The 12,365-nt window shown below is 32.9% G+C and overlaps 1 protein-coding gene across 2 annotated transcripts; it reads left to right on the plus strand.

The window, feature by feature from the left end:
- Nucleotides 1-2,938: 2,938 nt before the first annotated feature.
- Bma-mig-39 (hAT family dimerization domain containing protein) lies at nt 2,939-10,318 on the plus strand (the record flags this gene model as incomplete). 2 transcript variants are annotated; one of them, XM_043076786.1, is made up of 18 exons in its annotated part: nt 2,939-3,004; nt 3,108-3,380; nt 3,508-3,559; nt 3,769-3,952; nt 4,026-4,134; nt 4,298-4,584; nt 4,722-4,903; nt 5,267-5,523; nt 5,847-5,990; nt 6,157-6,423; nt 6,591-6,701; nt 6,906-7,056; nt 7,130-7,268; nt 7,496-7,628; nt 8,484-8,675; nt 9,072-9,356; nt 9,712-9,783; nt 9,956-10,318. In XM_043076786.1, the coding sequence occupies 18 exons, from the start codon at nt 2,939-2,941 to the stop codon at nt 10,316-10,318; spliced, it is 3,267 nt and encodes a 1,088-aa protein (XP_042932720.1). The 2 variants fall into 2 exon arrangements, with proteins under 2 accessions (XP_042932720.1, XP_042932721.1); XM_043076787.1 differs by having other exon boundaries at nt 5,282-5,523.
- Between the last annotated feature and the right edge of the window lie 2,047 nt (nt 10,319-12,365).

Below are 12,365 nucleotides of genomic sequence, written 5' to 3' on the forward strand. Positions count from 1 at the left end.
AATGAAGCATAATACTTCTGGTCTGGCCAACTGGAAATGAGCCATACAGGTGGAATAAAACCAGAGAGATCAGTAGACTGATATATGATGGCATATTGATATATATTAAAGGAAGCATCCTGTTGGTGACAAATTTCATGTTTGCTTTATTTTATTCAGCCAGTTTTTGCATTAAGAATTTAATCACCGTACTTGGAAGCCTTAATTAGTTATATTGAAGTTAACAAAATGGGTAATAATTTGTAAATGATAATTTAATCACTGAAACAAACACATTAGTGTAGTGTGAGAAGCAAGTAAATGACCATAGATCGAAATAATTCAAGAAATAACATTTCACAAGTGGATAAATGAGAATGACAGATTATTATGCTTCAAGTCGCAAGCTGAAAATATCTATTCTTCCTTAAAGATTTCATATTCAACACCTTTTTTCTCCATATGAACATAAAATTTGCGTAGACAATGAAAGCAACTTGATCATGGTCAAAATTTGTTGACCATTAAATATGTTTTGATATATTGCTTAACGATTTGTCCGAGAAGAACCTATTCTTTAAAGTACTAATTTGATACCACTTTGTTTTGAAATCACGTTTCATCAGACAATAGTAATTAAATGTTGTTTTAAAATAAGGCAGACTTTTTTGTCAGCGCAAAAATTTGTCTCAGATAAGCCTTTTTCTTTTTTAGGAAATCTTTATATTACGATCGAACATAAGCACATTATTTGCTTCATTGACTCTTAAATGTAGAGGTCAAAGAGGACTGGAACTCAGTAAACAGTTAATTACCATCTATTGTTTAATCTTAATTATCTCACTTCTTGATTGCACATGCACTCTTCACTGAAGAATTAGAAACTACTCAGTGGCTTGAATACAATAGCGAGAACAGCACATTAGCGCACACTTCAGTGACTTGAGCATTCGAAAACTTGCTAAGCTATTCCGCGGTATACCCTATTGTACCTCGTACTTTTGTGTAACAACTATTTCAGTTCACGTGAACAAGATGTCATTTAAAGGATTTAAAAACATATATGAAGTCATAATTTTTAATTAAATTTTTTAAAAACATTTTGAACTTAGGATCATTGGTTGATTCAAAGCGTAGATTGAAGTGCTGCAGAACTTTTGGCTGGCATTATTGATGTATAGTCAGTCTTTCAAAAAAAAAGTAGATGTGAAATGATAGCAATACCATAAATCCCATTGAACTGGCATGAGGAATGGTTAGAATACTTCACGGAGAAAATCTTCTGTTTTATGTGTAATGAAGTAACTGTAATATAATATAATATAATAATGATTCTACTAGCACATTGAATTCAATGACTTTTTCGCCTCTCTTTTCAATTCATAATATGTTAACAGTTGGGAATGAAAGAATGATGCTTTAAGATTGCTTTGCTTGTTTTCATTTCCAGTTGTAACATGTATTAATATTTTTATTAGGCTTACATGGATTGTGTAATGGATGCAGCATTTAGTATTTAAGTTGATCAGTGTTACATGTAATTCAAATTCTTTCATAATTAGTGCAAGAAAAGATTGCTGAGAGTGGATGTTAGCAAATGAAAGGAATAAGAATGTGGGACAGAGTTCCGAGCAGTTTGTCAGTTGTCTTGTCAGTTTAAGTTTACTAGTAATCCAGAAGAGACGAGTAGTTAGCTCCTACTGAAGAGCTTTGTTCAGCCTGAACGCAATGTTTATATTATGAGTCGAACAAGAGAAGAAGTAAAAGGAAATTTTAAGTATCTATTTTCCATCCTAGCACATTTAAACTGCTTAAGCCATCTATGGTACATTCTTCTTCCTTTGCTTTTGTTTGGAATAAGTTATTTCGAAATTTATAAATCACTGAAGGGAGAAACAAGAATTTTTTCACATAAATTCCATTAGGAATTTATACTTTACAGTTCATAAGCTTTATAAAATCATTTTCAGATCTGATAGTTACAATGCGTTTTTTTCCAGTATTTAATCTTAACCTCATAATTTAATCCTTCCTGTTTTGTGAGAAGGAAATGCCAGTGGTTCTTTAGGATGGAATCACTTATGAGTTATAGATCCAGATAGAAGGAAGTTAGAGTTTTGGGTAGCGCTAGGTACAACTAATCTCTTTTCTGTTGTTGTTGATTTGCAAATTGTTGCAGCTCGTGCTGGGGAAGGTGAACGTTGATTTCATACAGTTAGTTTTTGAAGTGGTCATTCTAGCTGACCCAGAGGAATTTGAGAGGAAAAGTTTTAAAAGCTTATTCCAAAAACTAAATATATACACTAATTTTCGATAAATTGATGTAATATACACAAATGTCACATAGCAAAATAAATTAAAATTAGTAAAGAAGTAAAGTATTCAACCAGAAGAATATGTGAGCTCGAAATTAATCACGGACAAGTAAGATTAGGTAATAGAAATTGGTCAGAAAGGAATGACATCATTGTCTTTTTAGTATAGGTTGGTTATGCACTCACCTTTTACCTAAAATTAAAAACGCTGATCCTTTCAATATCATAAAGTTATTGTTCGTTCTAGGGATTACGCGTAAAAAATGAACTCTTCCTTTGAAGTACATATAGATTATAAATATTTAAAGATGTGAGAACAGAGAAGCAATTTTTATGTGAACTTGATTGATCCCATTTCCAGAATTTCTAGTGAAATTTTACGGAAGATATGGAAAGAGAGCGGAATATTTTGGTTAGAGACATTACATGAATTTGCGTATTCAACTTCGTCGCTAATATTTATATGATCTTATTGATTATTATGGTGAATAATATTTGGCGATATTTCATGATGCTTCAAGCAAATAATTCACGCTTTCTGAGACGTTTTTCTAGCTATTCACTTTTATATGAAAACTCCTAAATCTTTGCAGGATAATACAAATAATTCATTGAAAATTCAAGAAACTGTTTAGAAGCGAGCGATGAGTATCGTTGTCCAAGGAGAAGCTCCTGAGCCTAAAAAATTTCGATCATCTCTACCTACTCAAGTAACATCTTCAAATTTGAAATTTTTTATGACACGATAATGTGGAGATTAAGCATAGGACACTGATATTAGGCTTAAGCTGCGTCTCGAAATTCAATTTGCAGGTAATTGTGGAAAAGCCAACCTTTACATACCAAAATAGTGGCAGTCCTCTGGATGATGCAGCAAATGGAGGTCAATCACCTGCAGGTCCATCATCGGCCCGTTCATCCAGTTCTACATCTTTCATGAAAGAGGAACGGGAACGAGATGATTTGTGCGCAAATGCTAATAGTAGCAGCAATAGCAACAGTCTGATGTATCCAAGAAGTGGTCAAAGTCTCGTAGATGCATTTTCCACAGCAATGATCTTTCAAGCTACCAATGCATACATGAAAGTAAGATATTGCCTTATTTGCTAATAAAAACCGAGGCTTACCATAACTAAAAATTTCATTCACAGCTAGCTTTTTGATAAGTATTGTTTTTTTTTATTAACCAATTGAATTATTTTTTTTATTGCAGCAAATGCAACCTACGAATCAAAAAGGCCGCGGCAAATCAGCTACTCCAAGTGGTAAATATTTTACTGAAATGACCCACTTCCAATTTATTTGTCGCAAAATTATGTGTGAAGTTGTGTACGATGTTGTTTATTATATTAATATGTTAGACTTAAAAAATCCTTTCCGAAAAATTTTAAATTAAATGATTTGAAGTCTGATTTTTAGTAATCCATTAATTTCGTAACCTGAAAATTGCTGATATAGCGAGACAGTTTTGTAGTGCCACCAGGACCACCAATTCCGGGTGCCATAGCTGCAGCATCATCGCCAGCTGCCGCTCTGTTCAGTGAAGATGACTGGTCTTGGCATCGTAATCCAGCTGCAGCTATCCGAAGCGGTGGAACCAATAAGCAGACTCCGGTTTGGAAGTTCTTTGTTTATAACAAGGCTGAAAACCTGAGCAGGTGGGCTTTCGAAGTTTTCTGAGTATTAGACGTATTAGACGGTCAGTTAAATTAAGCAAGATAATTTTTACAGATGTATTGTTGGTAATTGTACGTATGTATTGAAAGGACCGCACACCAGTACACTTGCTTGTCATCTTAAGAAACATCCACCCCAATATGTGGAATACCAAAAGTTAAAGGTTTGTCTAATTATTTAGTCTTAAGAAAACTTGCTCTCATCTGTAAATTCATAAACTATAGAATGAGCTTAAGAGTGATCAACCTGGAGTAGGTATATGAGGGACATAGGACCATTTCAGTAAATCTGCAGTTAGTCATAAGCAGTAAATTCGATAGTTTCAGGCTATCTACTCACGTGACCGTCTAAATAACATTAGCAGTAATTCTTCTCAGATGTCAGTTTCTCCTGCTCCTGCGTCTTCCGGATCAGGCAACGTTGCACAGCTAAACAGTTGTAGCAGCCGTGTGAGAACAGCTGGAAATAGCTGCAACAGTGGTAGCAATAATATTTTGAAAAGTCATGGTCATGATGGTTGTTCGTCAGGAAATTCACTCAATTCTATAAGACAACATACACCTGTCTCAAATATTGTTGCTAATTCCGGAAAGCAATCCGCTCATAATGTTAGGTCTGTATTTCATTCAGCAACTTAGCTTAAAAAACTATTCTCAGACAAAAATACAGTTGTTTGTAATGAATAATTCAATACACTAATAAATGTGATAGATCCAATACATAATTCGAATTATTAACAAGTCTTTTAAGTAGTATTCTGGATGTTTTAAATGCAAGGGCGAGTGTGGCAGCTTTAGCTAGTGGAAATGGTCATTTGTTACAAAATCCAATTGCTGCCATTTTCAATAACTCAGAACATGATAATGGTAACAACTGTGGTGGTATTAGCAACACACGAAGTGCATCCGGAAATTCACCACCAATCAAAAGCAGTTAGTTTTTTTGTTCATCATTCAAAATTTTATTGCTTTCGATCTAATTGTGAAAATTATCATATCTTTGTTAAATTGCCTCTTTATAAATTGTTTGGTTAGGTAATTTTGAACGAAGAATAAATTGGTTAAGTAATGAATCAGAAAAAAAAAAAACAAGCAGAAAGAGACAGTTGTACGATTTTTAAGGGATTAAAAGAAGTGGAATGTTTCAAGTTATTCTGCAGCTTTAAATATATTCACGAGTTTAGTAATCTATAATATAGAGATAAACTTTTTACTTAATCTTCAAAAAATCTGTTATGCTAATTCTAAGTCATAGAGTAAGAGCACGTTAATTCAAAATATCTTCTCACCCTTCAGATAGTTCATTGGCAGATGTGTTGACTGCAAATTTATTAATGGCTGCTAGCAGTAGTGCGACAAGTGGTGCAATAGCGATCGGTCGAAAATGGAATCGTGAAGATCGAAAGCAGAAAGAGATGGAAGTTAAATTGGCACTAATGCTTTCTGCCAGTCAGCTACCATTAAACATCATCGAAAATTCATTTTTTCGTGAATTCATGGAATATGTTCAACCACGTTTTTCGATGCCGCATGACATTAACTATATAGAGGAAGTCTGTGATTTATATTCTGTATTTTGCAAACTACGTTTCTGACATTGAAAAAAAATTTTTAGTTTCCAGAAATAATGTCAAACAATTTGACTTCATTAGCTTTAATCGGTAATGCGTAAATTTTTTCTCAGGAATGTCTCTCCTTTTTCTCTTCAAGGCCATATTGATAGAGCTAACGCTCTCAGTAAATGTCTAATATCTCTAGTATGTATTTCCTCTATAAAACAACTTACAAAATTGACATTCCTGCCGGTATTGCTCAGACAACAATTTTCACATTAAAACTTTAAAAAAGATAATGGTAAGCAGGATAGTAATTTTAGATAATCAATACAGAGCATACAAGAACGGTTATCAATTTAAAAAATCAACTAGCCACTGCAAAAAAAGTTGCTGTCATGATTGATGTATTGAAATTAAATACATCAGCATCCTCTGCTGCACTTCCTACAAGTGTTGATGATAAGGTATTTGTTGGATCTTTCTTTAAAAATATTTGAAAGCCCTCGATTTTATTTTTTCAAATTTAAAGGCTGAGAAAATTTTCAGAAAATGGAATTCAAAACTTCCATTTTTCTTAGATTGTTCAATGCTAATCTATTTACTGGAAACAGATAAATGAATCTATTTGAGGAAGAATCGAAGGACTTGGAGTCGAAAGATTCAACATCCATTAACTCAGACAGTGGTTTCGAAGTGTCTGATGAGAATCAATCTGGCACGGAATCGCCGAAATCATCTGCTACGCGAATGGAGGAAATGCGACCACTGATTCGACTTTGTGTATCTGTAGCCTTCCACAGTCCATTAGCACAACGAGTAGAAGTTGCATTACTTGGTGTTCGACCACTTGCTGATCAACTAAATGTCGCAGATGCTATCAAATCTACAGTTGAGCAGGTTATTCAAGATAATAATTGTTCTTCATTTCAATGCATCATTCTAGACAATACATTAGAATACACTATTCGTTGAACGAATAAATTTTTTTTTATAAATTACTTTTGATAAAATTTATATGGCGAGCGACGGTAATTAATTTCAATCAAACATTTTCATATCTTCAGATTCTCTCAGATTTTGATGTCTCAAGTGACAAAGTATCGCGCCATCTCTGTAATGATGTATGTGAATTAGTTGGAATTAGTGTTTCTCCAGAAGATATCTTCCCTCGGATGGTATTTTGATTTTTTCTATTTTGATTTTCACATTACTGAAAATTTCGTCCAGGTCTATGGTTCTTAATCAATACAGAAAACCTTCTGAATCCAGAAAACAAAAAAAAAAAAAAATCATTTGCTTCTTGTTTTCTGCTTGACGGTATTCCCAAAATGAAAATTAAAATTCGCAATTAATATAATTCATGCAATTAACTAATTTAGCTGGAGCCATACAATCAAAAGTTGACCCAGTCTTTGTTGAATGTAATAGATGCAAATGAAGGAATTGAAGAACTAAAGAAAAGCTTCTATAGCATGATTTTGAATTTCGTCACAAGACCAAATGCTATGCAGTTGTTGCAGCAGACTGTCGGTAAAATTTAATGTACAGGATTTTTACGTATTTTTATCATAAAATTCAGCATAAGCAAGATAAGTACGTTCAGGACACCCAGTATCAATACCCATTGCTGATTCGTTTCTTGTTCTCATTGATGCCATTCTCGAACTGAAAGATGCATTCCTATGTGTTTGTGCGCAAGTATCTTTTGAATACCCAGTTGAAACAATCAGCGAATCCCAGTGGTAATTATTAGCTTCTAAAGTTTTCAGCTTCTATTTTTATATTTATGTAGATGAAATGTATATAACAAGCTTAAGAGAGGAGAAAAAGGTCGACAATTTATTAAATAGACGGTTACAGTGCACTAGGGCGGTAGATTAACATGTTCCCAATGCAAGTGACAAGAAAAAACAATAGCCATACATCAAATCTCACAATTTTTCCTCATCCTAATAAATTGTATATTAAGGCAAGTTCTGGAAAATGTCTCAAAGCTATTGCGGCTCTTTCACACTCATATGAAAGTAATACAGGATGGCGTTTATGCAACAATTGATGGTGTTGTTCCGTCACTGATGCAGTTGCAACTTTCCCTTGAGAAAGTGTGTATCTTTTATTACATAAGAAATAATTTATTAAGTGGAAAATAGGGCGAATCGAAGAATTCTATTTGCATGAAAAAATCATTTGTTCAGTCGGTTTGTTAAAAGTTACAATTATTATGATAAACAAACACTCTCTTGGTAATCACCCAGTAAGGCTCCCTCTTTCTCTCTTTCTCTCCCTCTCTCTATAAATATATATATTTATATAATCACATTTCGAAAAGTAATCACAGTTGAAAATCAAATACCTCATTAGAACTATATATTTGCAAAAAAAAACAAGAATTCCACATTACATATTTAAAATATAGATGTTTTGTTCTGTAAGCTACTCTAACAAAGATCATGCTCAGTAAATGCTGATGTTGAAAATATTATTCCGAACCTACATATTTATTTCGAATTATTTCTCGAGTTCTTTCCCTTCACTACTACCCAAGTTTTCTTATAATGCTTAAACAGATCTTGTATATTTACTCCTTGAATCGCAATATATATGACAAAGCTGACGAAGCTAGGAGAGAGAATGAAAATTTAACAAACAAACGAGTCTGATTTTATAAATTTTTGGCCCAGTTCCTTTTTTTCTTCTTCTGAGTGAAACTGTTTCCACTAATTCGGTTTCAATTATCAAGATCTCAAAAATATACCTCTTTAATATGGAGTGCACGAGCAGAAGTTAGCTTAAAGTATTGCTATTTGAAATCAAAAAAGCTCTATGTTAGATCTTTTAATACATTAAATTAACGTGTCTATAAACTGATCTTGTAAAGCGAACATATTTCTTGCTAGATTGTAAGATATATATGAGAATTGAAATTTAAATTCCAAATTAAAATCGTCAAATTCCAGGATTTTACTGTACTTGGAGATTTAGCGACTCAGTTGAAAACGGATTTACAGAAGCGTACGGCATCAATATTAGATATTACTGCTCCTGATTTTGATGGAACATTCATTCAAGCAACAGCTTTGAATCCACATTTAGCTCTACTATTGGATGACGAGCAATTATCATATGCTAGGAATGCTATCGAGCAAGAGGTATTGAAGAATCTTTATATCAACTTTTTTTGGTTGGTAAAAAGTGAAAAAAGAGATGACCACTGTACAGAAGAATCATTGATATTATCTTTGGAAAAAACTGAAATTGTAAAATTTGAGCAAAATATATTCCTTTTTTAGTATATATATATACTCCTTTGTTTATTCCTTTGTTTAGCAAATCACTTAAACTGTTTTGTAAAGAAGTGCAGAAGCTCAATGGATACTGTTATAAATTACAAAGTTCAAATTTCAAGATACGTAAGGCACAAAACTTGATATGGAAATTAACTAATTCAAAATGATTTCCACATTAGAATCCAAAATATGGAAATTAAATACAGAATTGACAGTTTCTAAATTGGAGGACTGAAAGATCCATATAATAATTTGTAGTTAAACGAACGTATGAGGGTGGCGGAAGAAATAGTGGCTCGTCGTACTGCACGGCTAAATGGTGGCGTTGATGCACTGCTTGTGACAGTAACAGATCGTGCATCTGCTGCCTCGTCGTTGGCAGCAGCTTCTGGAATGAGTAGCAGCAGTTCAAGAAATGGCAGTAAGAGTATCGGTAATATTGGAAACAGCGATATATCACTTTCGTGTCAGAATATTACAAAAAGTACTTCTCTCTATCCGGACCTTATCCATGCTGCAAATGAACGCCGAAAAATGATGAAGGTATTGTTAAGGATTATCATAAATTGTTTAACATATTTATTTTGCAGTAATTTTACCTTTTCAAAACATTAATTTAAAAAATACCTTCACATAATTCGAGTCATTGGAAAAGCTAGGTTATAAACAAGGTGTTAATTAAGACAGCGAAAGTAATGAATTCTGAGAGTTCGATTACTTAGAAACTTTCTTCTAAAACTGGGGATAGTGTAGTCGTATTTCGATGAACTTTCTGCAAGTCTTTGCACTTCCTTATAAAAAAATAACTGTTATGTAATTGTTATGTAGAATAGCCTAATTTAACCGCCAAGTTAGAAGTTCTTATTCTAAATTGGTTTTGAAATTACTAAAATCCTAGGAAAAGCAACAAGCTGCTGCTAAAAATCGTTATGCCGAAGCAATTGTACAGTCTTATTTCGATGAACTTGCTGTAAGTTTTGAATTTCGCTCAAAACAAGCAAATTTATCAATTTCAATTAAACATATTGACATACTGTTATAAGCATTCCAAAGATTTGCTATCAGAGAAGAGTTTTCTCGGAAGACTTTCTCGGAGGTTATACTGAATTCCTAGTAACCAATATGTTCTAATTAGATTTCAGGCTGGGACCAATCAAACACCGCCATCATCACTTGCGATAGCAACAAGTGCGCTTCCAATAACATTAAACAGTCGAAATTTAGCTCCACTGCAATACTGGCAGTTCAATGCCGTTAAATACGGACTACTAGCCGAGATAGCTACCGAACTACTGACAATTCCTTCTTCTACTGTTTCACTGGAGCGAATTTTTGCAACCTCTTCACTAGATGGACCGAACGAGAGCAGTACTGATATAAATGGCAATGGCCTGAGCTGTGTTACCTTTGATCCGATCACACTGATCAAAACAATCGATGAACCTGCAAGAATGGAGCGTGATGCAATGCTTCGCTTCAACCGAACATTAATACCACGATTCTAAATAAAGATTAGTGCATCATAAACCTGTTTGTCCACTTTTCGGGAATTTTATTCCTCTGAATCAAAATATGTCTTTGACTTCCTATTTTTTAGCGCACTGCAGTAGACCATTTCAGATTCCGTTGTAATAGGAGGAATTTTAATATATATATGAGGAATAATAATTTAAATAATTGAAATTAAATATTTGTATTCTCATAATATCATAGTTCATTGTTTTAAAAATTTTCCAAGAAATATAAAAAGAAAATTGTTGTAAATCATTCAAGACGACCGGGGCAATTTTGTTATAATGAAATATAATATTTATGCTTGTTTTAGTTTTCCTGTTTATATTTGTCATTTTAAAATAATAGTTTGCACTTGAACTGTTTTACTTTCATCACATCCGTAATTTTTTTCTCTTCACTCCTGCAAATATTTTTGTGATACGCTTGATACCAAACGATTTTATTTTCCTCGTTAACGCTAGTGATTTGTCTTCCTATATTTCTGTAACATATTTTTGATTCCGAAACTTTTATGCTAAAACAAAGATGAAATAGAAGCCTTGAAGTCATTGAATTTGCGAAATAAAATAGCTGCTGATGATTATCTTTGTTAGGCTTTTCATAGTAATAATTGGGAATGGCTTTTGGTTTCTTTTAGATTTTCTGTGCTTTCTTAGACTTTATCTCTTTCATGTTTAAACATTTGTATATGGCAGTTGCTTAAAGAAGAAATGTAATTATTAGAATAACTTATCTGTGTCCTATGTTGAATGTATTTCTTTGCTTGCAAATTATCACCACTTACGATTTTGCAAGTTTTGAAGTGTCCTGTCTCATTTCCCGAGGTTGTAGTTATAGCATACACACACCGTGCTTTTTCGAATCCCCTCTTTCTACTACCTCAGAAAAGCGCCGTTGATTTGAATAAAACCAATGCTAGTCTATTGTGAATCTAAGTTCTTCGTTATGATAAGCTTATATGCAGTTAGATTTGACTAATCATAGCTATTAGCTTCAACAGCTTACTTAGCTTCTTGCAGAAATGATAGAAGTACGAGCACGACATTGCTTAAATTGATTTTCTTCATTATATCCGACTGAATTAATTTCATTTTTACTAATTTCCCGGTATTTTGTGACGAATTATTTTCTTTTTATTATAAAATTCTTGCAAAATTATTAATTAACTTTTTATTTTGGTTTACAGATTTTTGATTTATTTGATCAAATTAAAATTTTGTTTCCTGAATTCCTGATCTCCGAAAAACTTCTTATTTATTTAACTCCAGAAAAATTATTTTTTTAGGATCAATCAAAAGTTCACTTAAAAAGTTAGATATATGGGAGAGATTTGTGAGAAGCATTGGTGCCAAGACCTTAACGAAATGTGTAATCAGTGACGCATTGGACGTTTTGTGTTTAGACAGCTGGAACTGCATTTGTCGTTTGAAATCTATACTGTTTCCATGAATGTATATCTAGCATATCTTGCCTTTATTTCTATACGTTTCACGTGTTCTTGTTTTTTATTCTACTATTCCAAGATCCTCAATATTTTTATTTAGAAAGTTCCAATCAAGACTTCAAGCATTCTCGTTTCTAATCATCAACATTACAAACTGTGACACTTCGTGATATGCACGGTATTTCTTGGCTTTTGTGATTCGTCTCACAAATGATCGATAATTTTGACAGTTATTGTTATTATGGTTGTTATTGTTGTTTTTATTGTTACTATGACTTATATTGCCATTGTTGCCAGCAAGAGGGGAGATCACATCATAGAGCTAGTTTTATCTAGCTTTTTAAAAGAATAGTCCTTTTGATCCTGGCTAGTTAAATATAATTAGTAATCAGTTTTAAGTTCGTGTTTTTACAGAAACCCTTAAACTGGCACAAGTAAGTTTTAAAGGAATATTTCTAATTGTTCTTTTCTGTGTTTCATCCTTCCACCGAATTATTTCTTCACCTCATAGTTCTAGCAATGATAGATTTATTGATTCTTTTGGATTGTTGGTGAATAGTAAATTTTTGTTATCTGTTGTATAATATTTTCAT

This window comes from Brugia malayi, assembly GCF_000002995.4.
Source record: "Brugia malayi strain FR3 genome assembly, contig: Bm_v4_Chr1_scaffold_001, whole genome shotgun sequence".
In the NCBI taxonomy this organism is placed as follows: Eukaryota; Metazoa; Nematoda; class Chromadorea; order Rhabditida; family Onchocercidae; genus Brugia; species Brugia malayi.